The 17,767-nt window shown below is 43.0% G+C and overlaps 1 protein-coding gene across 1 annotated transcript in view; it reads left to right on the plus strand.

Moving 5' to 3' along the window:
• QSER1 (glutamine and serine rich 1) overlaps positions 1–17,767 on the plus strand; it is a gene marked incomplete at its 5' end in the record, with an annotated part of 2,529,639 nt that overhangs the window by 859,899 nt on the left and 1,651,973 nt on the right. Inside the window, one exon of the mRNA XM_044059174.1 lies at positions 9,892–9,987. Coding sequence (XP_043915109.1) covers positions 9,892–9,987 — 96 coding nt within the window. The remainder of the gene's footprint in view (positions 1–9,891; positions 9,988–17,767) is intronic.

The raw sequence follows: 17,767 nt of genomic DNA on the forward strand, positions 1-17,767 counted from the left end.
GTGGGTATCTGATCCGATTTGGATCCGAGCCAGCAGCTTTCCTAGCAAAAGATCTGAGCTCCAAGCTCCTCCCCTACCCATAATGTTCTGCTACCTCCCTCTAGCCCCCAGATCTCGTTTACCGCGGCTTCTTGAAGCATCTGAGAACGAGCTCCTAGTGTTGGGTTTGTGAGTTAAAGTAGAAATTTAAACTTTTTTCCTTTAAAATCTCTATATTCTTAGTGTGTGTGGTACCCTTTTTCTCCCTTAATCTATTTGGGTAGTTTTATCGTTAGTTTAGTGTAGATCTTATTTTCTCTCCCCCCCTCTGTGTGTGAAGGTGTGTGCGTGTGGGCCTGTTTTTTCTTCAGAATGTCTGAAGGCCCAAAAGCAATTTTTTCTAAATGCTCCTAGTGTGGCTATAAGCTGTCCCCAGCAGATGGCCACACTCGCGTTATTTGACTGGGTGTGGACCATCTTTCTTCAGGCTGCACTATCTGTGCGGCCTTCAACCCCAGGGCTTTGAGGGATAGGCGGACTAAGCTAGTCCTTGCGGGCCTTTTGCCCCCAGATTCGGCTGTGGCACCAGCCGCGGCTGCTCCACCGACCGCTCCCACTCCCCTGGCCGGGATTCAAACTTCCTCTTCGGCTCAGGAGGAAAGGGACTCTAGAAAAAAGGATAAAAAAGACAAGGAGCGTGATAGGGACAGGCATCGTAGCCACAAGAGGCGGGCCGATTCAGCTCCCTCGGCCCTGCTGTCTAAGCAGCTTGCCTCCCCTCTTAATGTCTCTGGGTCTTTCCCATCCAGGCTTCGTTCTCCACGTTTCTCCCTGGAGCCGGAGGAGGAGACCCGGTCACCTTCGAGGTCGTCCAGGCGGCCTTCCCGGCCAGCCTCGGCAGCCTCATCCAGGTCAACAAGAAGTTTATCCGACGCAGACATGGACTGGATGATGCGTCGATTTCTTCAGGCCCAGCTGCAGATGGGAGTGCTCTTGCCTCCCCCCCTCCGGGGGGGAGCTCGACCCCATTTTTTGCCCCTGTTGCTCCTTCTCTAACCCGCTACCGGGGTTCGGAGCTGTTGGATCCGAGTAGCTTTGGAGCCGGGGTGGTGCCTGCGCCAACAGTGTTTCCTCCTTCGGTGCCAACTGTACCTTTGAGTTTGTTGGATCATTTTTGGATCCGAGCTCTCGGGGCCATGAGATGAGCGTCGGATCCGGAGGGGTCAGTGTGCTTTCGGCTCCGTCTAGGTCGGATCGTACTACCCTTTCGGATCCGATCGGGTCATCTCCGGCGCCGATCCATGCGCCGGATCCGAGGGGACTGCTTTCGGATCCTAGGGAGAGCAGCTCACCCTCGGCATTCGACGTCGTGGAGAGGGTCCTTTCGAGGGATTCGAGGCCCTAGGCTCTTACTACGGATCCACCCACCATTCCCTCTCAGACGGGCCTGTCTTCCATCATCCGGCCCCAGGGACAGCCTGCATCTACATCCCAGATGGTTCCCGTAGAGGAACAGGACATTGTTGGTGAGCCCTCCTCGGACAGCCCCCCCGAGGAGGTCCCTCACAAGCGATAGTGCAAGAGGAGGCACTTGGACTCACCCGAGTCGCTCACAGAAGACGCAGACTTGGAGGAAGGGGAAGGTTCTCCCAGGTCACCCCCCCCGAGGACGTCTCATTTGGAGACATTATGGAAATGCTTCGTATTAGAGGGGGGTGGTCAGCCCAAAGCCTTCCTCGGACGAGTCTGTCTTTCTGGAGGCGTTCGCAGGCCCATCTACCTCTTGGGTGTCCCCTCCCGCCGATCCCCTGGTGGACCTCATAACTACCAGGGCATGGAAGGAGCCGGACACTATGGAGCCAATACCCAAGAGACCAGACAGGATTCTCAGCCTCCCTACAGACAGGACAGTTTGGAGCAAGGGTGCCCCGGTGGATGCCATGGTGGTGGCGGCTGCCACCACGAAGGAATTAGAACAGGAGAGTTCCTCGGTTCATCCTCCAGACAAGGAGTCTCTGACTATGGAATGCCTCAGAAAGCGGATGTTCGCTTCAGCGATCTTCTCTGTAAGGTCTGTGAACTGTATGGCACACGTGATAGGTCTCCAGCGGGATCTAATCAAAGAGTACGCTGGGTCACTTCTAGAGTCCATGTCGGCCGAGGACAAATGGACCTTCTCGGCTCGAATGGCCACTCTTAAGTCCATCACAAACACCTCTATGCGGCTTCTCTCCCATGCCATGGAGGGAGCGGCTAGAGCCAGAGGAGCAGGCATTGTCTTACGACGACAGGCCTGGCTCCGTCTCTGCGACTTTGCAGAACCCTTCAAGGCGTCCTTCGCGAGCGCCCCCTTTAACGGTTCTATGCTTTTTGGCATAACTGTCCGTGTTACACTGCTCCAGAGTGAGGAGGACGGGAAGACGTCTGCCATCGGGATCCGCTTCTTGGCTCCTCAGAGGCCCTTCTCCAGGAACCAGAGAGGACAGAAGAAGATGTGGTTCCGGAAATCCCAACAATCCCGTTTCGCTCCGGATCCCTCGTCCTTCAGAGGCAGAGGAGGATAGGGTGGACGCCGGCCCAGAGGCAGAGGGGGGCCTTAGAATTTCGGGTTGAGGGAACCCTTTTCCAATCGACCCGTGCAGCAACCCTGAAGGGTTGCCCGACTGCTCCTTTCTGCAGGCAGTCGGGGGTGCTTCTCGGAGCATGTAACACATTGGGAGTCCATTACGACAGATCGCTGGGTGCTCCGGATCATATCCAGAGGTTACTCAATTCCATTCCTAAGTTCTCCTCCCTGGTTGGGGCGCCTCCCCGATGTACCACCCAGTCAGAGGGAGGTCGCAGCCTTCGAAATAAAAGAGCTACTAAGAAAAAGAGCCATCCAGCACGTTCCCCCCCCCCCGGTCATTCTGGATCAGGCTTTTACTCCAGGTTCTTTTTGGTGCCAAAAAAGACGGGGGACTTACGGCCAATTCTCGACCTGTCCACGCTGAACCTGTCATTTGCCAAAGAGAAGTTCCGGATGGTCACCATTCAATCCATTCTCCCACTGTTACAGGAGAATGACTGGATGCGCTCCATAGATCTCAAGGATGCGTACTACCACGTTCTAATGGACAGACGATCCAGGAGGTTTCTCCGCTTTTGGCTGGGATCCAGCCATTATCATTTCAGAGTCCTACCCTTCGGTCTCACCACAGCCCCCAGGGTGTTCACCAAGGTCATGGCAGTTGTAGCCGCCCATCTGAGGCTTCAGGGAATACAGGTCTTTCCTTATCTGGACGACTGGCTCCTAGCCGCCCCCACCAGGCATCTACTATGTAAAGCGAGAGACTATTACTTACATCTCGCCCGCTATCTAGGGATCACGATCAACCACAAGAAATCCTCCCTTCAGCCTACTCAGATCTTGGATTTCATAGGGGCCAGGATAGACACAATTCAGTCCAAAGTTTTTCTGATGGACAGACTCCTCAATCTAAACCTCCAAGTTTTGGCTCTTCTTCAGTCCTCTGCCCCTCCAGCGGAGTTAGTCCAGAGGGCTCAGAGGTCCATGGCAGCGGCCATCAACCTGTCACCGCTCGCGCGTCTGAATATGAGGATTTTCCAGTGGACCTTACAGGTCCAGTGGTCCATTCTACTACATCCCTAGTTGGCCCCTGTTCCTCTCAGCAGGGTTTGCAGGGATTCTCTACTTTGGTGGCTCCATTCCAAGCACCTCCGGGAAGGGCGCCCCTTCTCCATGTCCCCACCCCAAGTCACAGTGACCACGGACGCGTTGCGCCTCATGTGGGGGGGGGGCATTGCATGGGCAGAACCGTCCAAGGCACGTGGACTCTCACAGAGACCCTTTTGCATATCAATGTCCTGGAGATGAGGGCGGTGCTTCTAGCATTGCAGGCTCTCCATGCCCTTCTTCCTCTAGGGACTATTGTAATTCAGACAGACAACATGTCAGTAGTCTGGTACATCAACAAGCAAGGGGGGGACTAGATCTTACCCACTTTGCCGAGAGGCCATGAGAGTTTCAGAATGGGCGATATCCACCAACCGCTGTCTCATAGCAATGCACATTCCGGGTCGGTCAAACATTCTGGCGGACAAGCTGAGTTGAACTATCCTCTCACCCTACGAGTGGTCTCTGAACCCCTTAGTAGCAAAACAGATCTTCCTCTGATGAGGTCAACCTTGCTGCGATCTCTTCACGTCGCCTTCGAACGCAAAGTGCAGCGAGTTCTTCGCTCTGATTCCCCCACCAGGGGAAAACCCCAGAGACGCTGTGGTTCATGCTTGGCCATCCGGTCTTCTTTATGCTTATCCTCCTCTTCCGTTGATGACAAAATTCTTGCAGAAAGCTCATCGGTTGGGGAGTAGAGTTATCCTCATAGCCCCATTCTGGCCTCATCAAACCTGATTCCCCTGCCTACGGTCTCATCTAGTGCATCCTCCCTGGATCTTGGATCCCCTTCCGGATCTGATTTCTCACCCCTTGGGATTGAGGACCCCTGACCCTGGACAGTCTCAAACTCTTGGCTTGGTTGATCCAGTTCCCTTAATGTCCAGGACTCCTGATATCTCATCCTCTGTTAAAGACATCCTGGTGGCCGCTCATAAGCCTTCTACCAGGAAAATCTACAAGGGTAAATGGAAACGTTTTTCTGTCTGGGCGGAGCATAGGAATTTGGATCCTTTTACAGCTCCTATTCCAGCAGTCCTGGATTTTTTATCCCAAATCTTTCATCAGGGGGCTAGTTCTTCAACTGTTAAAGTTCAACTGGCAGCAATTTCCTCTTTCACATTGGAAACAAATTTGGGCCCCTAGCGTCCTCTAAGATCTGCAAGACCTTCCTGAAAGGTACCTTTCTTTTGAGACCCCTTGTTAAGGAAGCAGTTCCTCCATGGGATTTAACCCTAGTTCTCCAAGCTCTGACTGGTCCCCCTTTTGAGCCCGCAGCTTCGATCGACTTTAAGTATGTATCTTGGAAAACTGCCTTCCTGATTGCTATTACCTCAGCTAGGAGGATATCGGAGCTTCAGGGTCTTTGCAGTAAGCCCCCTTACATCATTTTTCATAAAGACAGAGTTTCCCTCAGGACCAACCCTTCCTGTCTGCCTAAAGTGGCTTCTGAAGCCAACATCAACCAGTCCATCAGTCTGCCTGTCGTCTTTCCTAATTATCACAACAAAGGAGAGTATAAACTCCATTGCCTGGATGTACATAGATAGTTGCGATTTTACTTGCACAGAATGGCTGCCTTTCGAAAATCGGAACTGCTCTTTGTCTCATTTGCTAAGTCATGTTTGGGTAAGCCAGTGACAAAGGTAACCTTAGCTAGGTGGATTTCCCAATGCATTCTTCTCGCATACATTAGCTCTGGTCGACCTGAGCCCACGAGAGGGTTCTGGCACATTCTACCTGTTCTGTGGCTACTTCTGCGGCCTTCTGGTCGAGGGTCCCGTTGGATGACATTTGTTCAGCAGCTACTTGGGCTTCTTCTCATACTTTCATTACACATTATAAATTGGATCTGATTTCCAGAGGAAGGGCATCCTTGGCTCTGCAATGCTCCGGAATATCCTGCCATAAGGACCTCCCAAGTTGTTGGTAGCTGGGGACTCTCCCACAGGTTGCTGATCAAATGAAGTTAACTACTTCAGATAAAGAAGTTATGTACTCACCATAATGTTCCATCTGAGTAGGTAACTTAATTTGTCAGCAACCAACCCTCCCTCTGTCCCCTTGACATGTAATTCGTCCTTGAAGGATCATTGTTTTCACTTCCCAGATGACATCAGGTTAGGATGTTCAGGTGGTTTTTTCCTTGTATTATAGTAGTATTCTGTGATACTATGGCAAACTCGATCTGAGGGCTAGAGGGAGGTAGCAGAGCATTATGGGTAGGGGAGGAGCTTGGAGCTAGGATCTTTTGCTAGGAAAGCTGCCGGCTCTGATCCGAATCAGATCCGATACCCACAGGTTGCTGACAAATGAAATTACCTACTCAGAATGGAACGTTATGGTGAGTACATAACTTCTTTTTTTTCTTGTTACGTCTCCAGTCGCATCATTTAAATTGTGATTCCCTTATGTTCTTTCATAATAGCGCTAAATATAAAGTAAATAGTAAGACATTTCTCCCTGGTTCCCCATTTCAAACAGCATGTCAGAGAAGAGCTCTCTTGACTTAATTTTTACTCTCTATGACCTTTCATATATCCTCTTCATTAGGCTTATTCTAGCAAGTAATGCAAATGCTATAATTTCCCAACTTATAAAACCAGCCTGACTCATTTTCTTTTTTGACATTAAGACTCCTTAAGACTCAGTAGTGTTGTTTTCTTATACTGTGTTTCCCTCAGGTTGACTTGTTCTACTAATGTCATGTAATGTAAAAAAAACACACTGATCCATATCTATCAATTTTGATAACATCTTTGTTATTCTCTAAGAAGTTTAAGACGTAAACACTGTAATCATGGGTCAAAATCAAAGTGGGTCTATATGAAGCCAAATCTGAAGGATCTTTACTCTCTTTTAATAGTATAGCCACCACTTTTCTTCCACATTGCTTGTACTTAAAGTCTTACAATTCTTTCAGTATTTTCCCTCGTCTTCCAAATTTACACAGGAATACTGTCTGGTCCTGGAAATGATGTTGATTATACATCACTGTCTTTATTTCGTATGTTCCTGTGCCTTAGCTTTTTAATTATTGAACCTCATCACCATAAATATTTTCATTTGTGCATTTTTTTGCTCGGGAATTCATTAAAGGCCCTAGCCGTAAGGCTTGAGCTAGAAAGGCACTTCCAGTGTGACATGCCTATTTTCAGTTTGTGTTAGCCACAATGTCAGACCTCGTTATCGTTTATTTATGTATCTTTGTTTACCAGGAAAGTCCAACTAGGATAAAACCTTTTTTCAGTAGTGATGTGGGGAGAAATGCTCCACATGTAACACCATTTTTATATGTACATAAAGTACAGTTACATATCAGAAGGAATACAAAATGTAGATAAGCATACATACATGAGTAAAAGCTTTACGCCTTACAGTAGCCTATATAAACATTTAGAAACAGAGCATGTACGTAACTTGCGTGGGTATCTACAGTACTGATCATTCATTAGAAATGAACACAGGCTTGTATATAGAAGAGAGAGAAAATTACAAAAGATACTGCAACAGTACTTGCAATTTCTAGCATTTAAAATAATCAAAAGAAGCAGCGTTACTATGGAAATATTGTAAAGGAGGAAGGTGGCTGATGTAATATAGTATGGTATACCAATAGTACAGCAACTATGAATTTATTGTTACATTTAAGGTTAAAAATTAAAGTAATTGGGAAACTGAGAATGGTTGGGACTACTTAGACTGGTTATAAGGCTATAGTTTTGGATAGATGAGAAGACAGTGGTGAAACTGTGACAGTCGGGGGGGCTAGTTTGCATGTTTCTTGAATTGCAAGTACTTCTGCTGCATGTAGATCATGGCTAATGAGAACATTGCAGTAGTACCCTGCTGATTGTGTAGGCAGCGGACTCCCCCTCCAGTGACACAAGCACATACGTACTACAGTCCCTGTACTTTCCCTACCCCCCCAGTGGCCCTCACCCCCTTAATACTTCAATACCATTATGGCACTTATGAATTAAGCCGGTCAAAAACAACCAACACCACTACCTCAACCAAAGTGGTAAAATAAATTAGTAAGCAAAAACCAGTGTTTGAACTAAAAAAGGACACGTAGCTATAAACTTTTATGTAATTTTAATATTGATTAAGCACTTTCAACTCTATGCAGGTCGTCTTCAGAATAAAACGCAACCAAACACTCATTAAATACACAATGTGCAAAATACAAACTATTTAAAACTCTCTATGAGTTAACTTAATTAAAATTAATTTAAAAGGCAGATGGTTAAAAAGACACAACCCTCAGTCTTAAATGAAACAACATAGTGAATATGTACCAAAATTCCTAAAAACTTTTTAATGTATCTGAGTGGTACATTACTTACATTTATCATAATATAATTTTCTCTGAAGCACCACTTCATAAATTACTGTTCAAACCGAGGGTGTTATAAGCATTCAGTTCCAACTGCCATTTAAACTCCCTAAAATCCAGTTCACCGTCTGTATCACCATTGAATTCAGTGTTAACATGGTCAATAACACAGAAGTGACATTTTTTTTAAAACTACTGTGTGCTTGGCTAATGCATTGTCCAGACTTTTAACCTTTGTGGCATCTGTCTAGCATACATATTTGTATTAACCCAGTCTTGGTACCTGTGCAGAAGCATAGGATTCATAAAAAACTTCAGCAGCAAAATGGACATAGGAAAATATTTGATTTTTTTTAACATAAACACTAACTGAAGTGCTACCCTGAACTCCCCTGTTCCTCCCCAATTTAAATGTACTTGATCTGAGATCACTCAAGCTTGGGGGTTAAGGGAAAATTAATTTGTTCTCAGTCTTCACTGGTTTGGAACAGTTGTTGTTGTTGTGTCTTTCGGCTTTTCCCGGTTAGGGGTCGCCACAGCGGAACTCCGGTCCGCTAATGATTGGTAGTTGATTTTTACGTGCCGAGTTACCAGCCCTGACGCACAACCTTCAACGAAGGTACACCCATTCATGCATGTCTCCACGCAGAAGACGCTCTAGCTGAGAATCGAACCGGACAGCATCTTACTGTGAGGCGACAACGCTACCGCAGCACCACCACAGGTTTGGAAGAGTGAAGCTACAAACTGTAACTTAAGATTTGACAAAATAGACTTGGTGAAGCCCATTCTGAGCATAGTCATCATGATTTAACTCTCTTATCACTCAGCCAGTCATTGTTGGGACAACTCAAGAACTGTGATGATAGAGTTGATAAAAATGTCTGTTCCCTTTATCATTCTTCCAAAAAGAGAGTTTAGAGTTTTTAATGCATTTGGCAGAGATGGTGGCATTTCTGATGCCAATGCATTAAGGCTCATCCTTCGTGTTGTGGACAGCTGTACAAAGCGGTAACATCTCGGTTTCAGCCCAGACGTGCTTGGCGATCGGACATCACTTTTTTTCATAATGTATTCCAGAAGGTTGCTGTTCTGTGGTCACTTCACTGCACAATGGCCATGTATTGTCTTCGTAACTGTTCTTTTATTTTTTAGCTTACAAATCTTTTTGTTCGTTGAGAAGAGTCTTTGCCACCTGCATTGGCCCAGTATAGGGGAACGAATAGTTTCAAGTCTCATCTGGAGAGGTCTGAAAGTTGACAGGCACAAGGAGAAAACCGCTCGTGAAAAGATGTGAAAAAAAATCTCCATAACTGTGTGTGTGTGTTTTCCCCACTCTCCCTATATCAGTATCTCCCACACCTAGATTAAAGAGTATGTTCACTACAGCCCCATTTCTTTTTGGTTGCATTATTTAGATCCATTTCTAACAGTTATTGGTGCAACATGCCAGTATTCACTTGTGAAAGTAAAGTCTGTGGTTCAGCTTTCTGCAGCTATGATATTTTTGAATTTACTTTCATAACCATTTGTTAGCCAGTTTCCTGTTCTCGTTTACTGAGAAGTTTGTAAATATTCAAAATTTCAGATAACACCGGTGAGGAATTTTAACTCAGTGGTTTATCTGGCATTAAAATACTGCTGTTGACAGATAAATAAGCATTGCTTTATATCCAGCCAAAATGTTTGCACAAAAAAACTGATCTGACTTAACCCAGAACGTGTGAAATACCAGCTTGATGGTTATTGTAGCACTGCTTTGTTATACAAGATAGTGTAGGAAATAGTCCTGCAGCACATTGTTGTGGTTTACAAGTCAGATTAAAAATAACAACTGTTTCTTTTTTATTAGCTTTTGTATTTTTGGAAGAATTGTTTCTGTATTATTTTCTGTTAGATCCACCAACAAAGAAGCAGAAGAAACAAAAGAATCAGAAGGATGTTTCATCTTCTCCGCCTAATTCTTGTTCTGAATCTCTAAGCAGTGAAATTGGTAGGTAATCCGGAAACTTGATGGTAATGCAGGTTAACTCTTAAAATCACCTTTATTTGAAAACTTTTTTACTAAAGTTCTAATTTCATTTGACATAAGTACTTTCCTGGTTGTTCAACAGTTATTTTAATCCTTATTGTGTACTTTCTACCCTTCACAAGTGCAAATTGCTGCCTTATTAAAAATCTAAACATTTAAGTGGTTTTCTCAAGTGTAAGGAATCAGCAGAGATAAATTTCTTATGTTTTTTTTTTCAGCTAGTAGAAAACGAAGGAAAAAAAAAATCTCAACTAGCTCTCTTGACATGTAGGTTTAAAAACCACAACTGTGGCCCAGTTGTCCTTTCACCTAGTTGCTTGGGCATTCCTTGGGTCTAGTGTAGAGTGATATGTGTATCTTTTCTGGAGTGGAGGTGGGGTGGTCTGGGGGGCTGTCCAGTGCCACATTTCCCTTAGAATAGGTGCAGCAATGCAAGGACCCCCCTCCTCCCGAATGAACGTTTGGCCACTAAGAGTTAAGTAGCCTTCTTTGCAGGTGCCTGGGATCATGCATTCGTACAGTGAGGCCTAGTGGCTCTCACAGTGATGGAGGTTGCCCTTCTCACAGCGACAGAACATGCTAGGGGTCAGTACCTTATGCAAGGCCACAAAGTATTCTTACCATGACTTCTTGGATGATGACTTCTATTGACAGATTTTGCCATCTGTGTTGGAGATAGCCCAATACAGGGAATGAATGGCCTTGTGTCCCATCTGGGAGGCTTGAAGGTTGGCAGGCACGTGAAGCAAACAGACCATGAAAAGAAGTGAAAAAATCCATAATCTCATATATGTGTTCCCTACCATCCCTGTATTAGTATCACCTAGACCTACATTAAAGGGCATGCTCATACATTCCCGTCTCTCTCTGGTTGCATTATCTGGATCCTTTCCTAGCAGTTTTTGGTGCAGCATGTCCATATTCACTGAAGAAAGTTAAGTCTAGGGTTTAGCTTTCTGCAGCTATGATATGGCATTATAAAAAATAAAAGTAAAAAGTCCAGCCACGTAGATAAGATGTAAAATTTATTGTACACCACCAAAAAAAGTCTTTTTTTTGGTGGTGTACAATAAATGTTACGTCTTATCTACGTGGTTGGATTTTTTATTTTTATTTATCAGTTTTGGTGTTTTACACTGTTTATTTGAAATGATATGGCATTATGTTTAATTGCCTTCTGTTAAACTGACTGTACTATAGCAGCTTGGTTTATTGGTTTTGGATATTGCCTTCAATTTGGTTCAACGGTTATGAAGAACTGAGGTGATTTCAAGATGGCTGCACATTGAGTAACAGCTTCATTCTGGCTGTTCCAGTCTGAAAACAGAAACTTAGCAAAGAAGACCAGTGGACTTAGATTTCTTGGTATATTTCAGTAACTGGCTAATAAGTGGACTGGCTGGATGCCAGGAAAAAGAGATGTATAAAGGATCTGGAGAAAAATAGATTCTAAAAAGTGAGAAGGAAGCACAGAGTGAGAGGAGTACTGCAGTGGTTCAGCAAGAAACACTACAAGTTCCAGACTTGACTTCCAGTAGCCTAGAGGAGTGTATAAAGCAGCTGCATACAGACCTAATTAAAATAAAGAAAACACTGAAGGAGTACATGAACACACAATAAAAGGCTGGAAAATGGAAGAAGCTTTAAACAGATATTCGGATGAGGTGACAGAACTGCAAAACTCAGGCTGAAATGAAGAAAAGGCTGGCAGAATAAGACTGCACAAGAATAGATGTGTCAAAAAAAAAACCCAACAGAATTAGAGGACAGAGCACGTAGGGAAATCCTGAGACTTTATGCTGTACCAGAGAAGTTGGAAGGAACAGACTATTCATTTTTTTGAAAGCACAGTTAGGCAACTGGACTGATATTCCACAACAGGAACTGTTAATTGAAAGGGCACATCATATGTATACTCCAAATCTGGTTTCCAAAAAACAACCTAGCCTTTTAATAGTAAAAATGCAGTCTTATCGACAGAAGCTGATTTTGACAAAACTGTGGCAGAAAGGTAAAGTGCTAAAAGTGGGAGATAGTAGAGCATTTGTGGAGAATTATTACTCCAGTGTACACCAGACAGAAGAGGAGTAAATATATTCCACTGTTTAGGGAATTTCGAAAAGCAGGATTGAGATTCCAACTGTTATATGCTAAGGAGGAAATACAAGAGTTTGTCCAACGAAGAGTGAGCTGTGAATCAGGATGAGGTTCTGCTTCATGTTCTCCTGGTGCTAAGGACTACAGAGAGACTGACTTTTCCACTGTTTCAGTTGCCTGAGAGAAGGAAGAAAATACAAGAATCGACTAGAAGAATCTGGACTATTTTGGAAATGAAGCAGAGACAGGATTTGGGAGATGGAGATGAGCAGGTATTTTGGAAATGAAGCAGAGACAGGATTTGGGAGATGGAGATGAACAGGATTAAAAGCTAGTAACTTGGAAATTCACACTTGTGGGGAACTTTAAAGCTTATACCCTGTTTCATGTTAATGTTAGGAGAATAAAATCAGTTACTTGTAAACAAATGTGGGATTGCAAAGCAATAATTATATTTGTGAAACATAGAACAACAGGATTTGGAAATATTGGATTTTTGTGGACTTTGCTAATTTGTAGGGGGCTGTAAAGCATATGCCCTACATTGTGGTGTTAAGCTTCAGAAAACTACTTTAGAGAGGGAAGGAGAAGGAAGAAGGTTAACTAAAACAAATTTCTTTTTTTCTCTTAATGGTTATGTTTAAATGTTTAATGTTTTACTTAGCATGCTACGAAGTAAAACTTTTAGACTTCTTTTTTAATGTAATGGGGATTTTAATACAAATAGGTGCCTTTGTTTTTTTTTTTCTTTTTCTCCCTTGTCTCTTTTTACCTGTTCAGTTTTAAGAAATGTAGGCACTGCAATGTGAAAAGAAAAAAGGAGAAAGGACTGGGGTGTGGTTACGAGAGCATGGCAAAAAATAGTGTGCTTTTTCTCATGCTTGCAAAGGCAAATAATTGGGCTAACCCTGGGATTTATCCAGCAACAAGTATAGTACAAAATATGCAAATGGAAAAGAATATTGAATGTTATAAGGCTTTTTCTGGTAAACAAGATCATTTTAACAGTTTGTGTCTAGTTTGCATGTCACCAGAAGACAATCTGATAAACAGAAATGGCTTGGAGAAAATTTTTAGTGAAAGCGTTCAAGCATTTTCTTAGCTGGGAGAGCTATAAAGATGAGGCAGAAATCAGCATTTACTAAAAATCACAGGCTGTATCGTGCATCTTAGCATGAATGACCTTTATGTTTGTGTGTCTCTAGCCTGTGGGTGTGGCTATCATTTTAGAATGTTTGTTCTTATTGTGTACATAGTTTTGCATGTTATTAGATTTTAGGGGGTATCAGGTGTGTGTGTGTGTGTGTGTGTGTATTTTTGTTTGAGGGTTTTCAGTAAAACAAAAATATCTGCAAGATGTGACATAGGCTCACATGGAGATGACAAGAAACAATTGTGTAAAAGATCAACCTGCCAAATGGTGCATGCATTGAATACAAAAGCTGGAACCGTACATTTAAGAAAATGCTGTTCTACATAAATGGTGGGAAGAATAATCCCTGAAGAACTTGATTCTTTCTGTAATGTGTTTAAATGTTAATGGTCTCACAGATAAATACAAAAAGAAAGAGTAGTGAATTATATTAAAAATGTAGAGAGCATGTAGTTGTTTCAGGAGACACTTGGAAAGAGATGAACATGTGAAATTGATAAAATAATGTTTTTCAGGATGCTTATTCAGCAGAATATCTGAGGCAAAATAAGAGAGGAGTACTTATATTAATTGCAAGTGGAGCTCTAGTAGTAATAGAAGAAAATATCAGACAATAATTGAAGATGTATAGTATTAAGGGGCTACTAGCATGTATTTCTGTTCCACCAAAAACTGCTATAATGGAGCTTAAGAAAATTCTGGGAGAAATTATCCGTTTTCAGCAAGGAATGTCACTTATAGGTGGGGACTGGAATTTGAGTTGCAACAGTGAAGATGTGTCTGGGGTGCCAGAAGGGAAAATATAACAAAGGAGGGTAGTGGATTTTTAAAGAAATTTATGAAAACATTTGGCATGGAAGATGTGAATTCAGTACTGGGAGTTCAAAGTCAATTAATGGCTAAAGCAGGGGTTCCCGAAGTGTGTGCCGCGGCGCCCGGCTTCCTCACAAGGGCGCCGGAAACTAATAACCACTGGGCCAATTTCTGAATTTCCTGGAGCTTTTATTTTTTTACATTTTATTTCCTATTTTTTGGAGCTGATGTCATCACATGCACAATGATGTCAGCTCCATGAAACTGCTTGCCAGTCCGTTGAGCTTCAGCTCACTTCCAACTTTCAGCTGCTCAAAGTTCCTTGCCAGGAATAACTGCAACACTGGATATCTATGCTGCTGCTTACAGAAGAGATGCGAGTCGCGACTGCTCAGTTTGAATATGCTGCCTACGAAAGAGTTGCAAGCCTGGAATGCTGGAAATCACCGGTTTCGTGAGACGACAAGGTAGGAAATGAGGAAGAGCAGGGTCCGCAAGGCTGGATATCTATGCCGCTCAAAGTTCCTTAGCGGTTACAGAAGAGATATGAGGCTGTAAGCATAGGAAATGAAGAAAATGATGGGGTTATATATGTAAAGTTGAGCTCATTCTAGGATTACAATATGTATAGTAGTATATTCCTACAAAGGTACACATTACCTCAGTGAAGCCATCATTTTGAAAGAATGGGGTTGGTGCTATGGGCATCAGAGGTATGTTCATCACAGCAATGGAGGGGGTTGGGGGCTGGGGCATTGCCTGCAAGATGAAGATGGCCTAATTTTCAAAGACATCCTTTTGTTGGAGCATATTACTCTTCCTTGTAGCACTGTATTAATTATTCACTAGCAGTTTTTTATGACATAGATCCTAAATTCAGTGTGAATCTCATTACATTGAAAATGAATGTCCCTTTCCCTTTCTTACTTTCAATCTTAAAAGTTTAATTTCCTTATGTACTTTAAAGGACTAACCAGTGTATCCTATTAATGTCCAAAGTATAACATTTGTTTATTCAGTGGCATAGCTAGGGTGGGACAAAGGAGGCATCCTCCCGAGGTGCAGTGTATTAGGGGATGTAATCAGGTTCTGAACTAAAGCAGAAATTTAGCACACACTCCATGGCATACAAATGCAGCAAGTAATTTTGTTAGACTTTGAAGTTAAAGAAGAGCATAAATTGGAAAGACTGGATATGACTTGCTCCTTAAATTACGTGTGCAAGATCAGGAATGGACATAATTTTATTTATTGACTTATTTTTGTTCAATTTAGTTAAGTTGGGGCACTACACTGAAGGGTGCCAGAATACCTGGCTACATCTCTGCATTTAGCTTTTTATTTTGAGTATAACAAAGTAGGTCTGAATTCAAGTAGATAAAATTCGTGTCACTGTATATTTAATGAACACTTGCAAAAATGTTAGCTGAGAGCCCTGAAGAATGCATTGTAGGAGCTTGGTCCATGAAAGAAGGCAGGTTTATTTACAGTTGTCATGATGAATATGGAGAAGTTAAATTGTAAGGTGTGTGTTAGTGAGTTATGTAAATGGAGTTGAGCAATTTCTATACTTAGTGCACACTGTGGTTATTGTTCTGTCTTGATTTATTTTTAAGTGTTGACTAGTTCAAGTCATTTTAGCAGCGTACAGAATTCCCAAATTTTTCTCCAGCACCACATCATTTTTCTGGTATACAACCTACTTTTAGTCCATCTCTCACAGACATATGTTACTACTGGCAAAAATATAGCTTTGACTATGCACATCTTTTTGCCAATGTGCTGCTTTTGTTGTGTAAAATATTTTCCAGATTTGCCATAGCTTTCCTTCCAGAAGGCAAGCATCCTTGATTTTCATGGCTACAGTCACCGTCTGCAGAGATCTTTGAGCCCATGAAAATTGGCTGTCATTGCCTCCACGCCCTTCCCATCTGTTTGCAAAGAATTGATGGCATCAGATGACATATGTTTTATGTCAAGAAAGAGTTCGACTTTTGCACTTTTTACTTTCACCTCCAGAAAGTTCTCCAGCTTCTTCACTTTCAGCTATTAGAGAGACATCATCAGCATATCTGAGGTTGTTAGTAATGCTATTGTACGTTCCTGCAATTACATTAGTAACTGTGGTGAAGCCACCATTGTGACAGTATGAGTGCTACTTTGTACAGCAAAGTGCTGTTTGTGACATCAGTTTGTCTTTCAGCTTTTTCCTGGTAAGGGGTCGCCACAGCGGAACTCTGGTCCCCGCTAATGATTGGCAGTAGATTTTTACGAAACGCCGAGGTGCCAGCTCGACGCCCAACCTTCAACGAAGGCACGCCCATTTACGCACGCATGTCTTTCGAACACTACCCAACCGCGGGGAGAACATGCAGACTCCACACAGAAGGCACTCCCAAGCCACACCAAGAATTGAACAGGAGAACCTCTTGCTGTGAGGTAACGCTACCGCTGTACCACCGCGTCAGATTTATGAAAGGTATCCTTTTCTGAGCTTTAATATTGATCCCCATGGCTCAGTATTCATTATTTATGAGCTATGTATGTACCACTGTTAGTAAAGTCTGTCTTTACTTTGAAGATAGCTCTGTTGGGGCCTATTCCACTCCTTTAACTGTTAAGTGTTTTACAAACTTTAGTTTCCTGGTGTTCTGTAAAGGGCATATTGACACATTTTTATTCAAATAATTCTTATTCTGATAGACTAGATCTGAATTTAGTCAGTTAAAATGACTGTCGCTACCACATACTGGTATTACCTGCCCCGTACTTAAAATAGTAGATGTGGACACATTGAGACTGCATTGTAGGAGTCCAGTGCATGACTGCATGATGGAAGGCAGGTTTATTTGCAATTTTCAAAATTAATATGGCCTGAATGGAATGAGCTGTATGAAGCATACCAGTTAAAGGAAAACTCCTCCTGCTGTTTAACTCAACTCAAAGGTTGCTTTTCTCTCTATAGACAAATGTCAAATAAATAAATTAAATTAAATATGCACTTTATGCATGCTGCGGGGGGGAGCTTGGGAAAACCTGGATTCAGCAAGGGAGCCGAGGATCAGAAAAGTTTGGGAACCACTGGGCTAAAGGAATGCAAAGGAGATGACAAAACTGATGGACATGGATCACTTTTTTTGTGGAGGGGAGGCAAACCTTTGAACACATTTCTGTTTGAGCAGAGGAAATAGTCAGGGTTGCCCTCTTTCCTGTTTGCACTATATTTAGAACCACTGACAAAGAAAATAAGATATTCAGAAATTCAAACGATCTAATTGGTAAAGCTGCTGGCTCTATATGCAGATGTTGATGATATTTTATACGTGATTAAACCAGAAAAGGATATTTCAGTGTGTTGAAACATTTTGAGGAAGTTACAGATCTTTTTGAGGTAAAAAATTAATGAAGCTAAATCAAAGGCAGTAGCTGTAAATTATGTACCCACACACAAATTGGTTCAGGAATATCCATATTTATGGGGACATGATAAAATGCAGTACTTGGCAATATGGATTAAAAAGGATTTTGGTGTGGCAGCTAAAGATATGTGGGAAGAGACTAAACAAAAGATAATCCAAAAGCTGTGAAATTGGAAGCTATGATGTTAATTTGTCTATCTCGCCTTCATTCTTGCTGGTTGGGGTTCGGAGCTGATCCTCAGCTCCGACTCGACCATCT

Source organism: Protopterus annectens, chromosome 17.part0 (genome assembly GCF_019279795.1).
Source record: "Protopterus annectens isolate FY-2018-M chromosome 17.part0, PAN1.0, whole genome shotgun sequence".
Taxonomy (NCBI): domain Eukaryota; kingdom Metazoa; phylum Chordata; order Ceratodontiformes; family Protopteridae; genus Protopterus; species Protopterus annectens.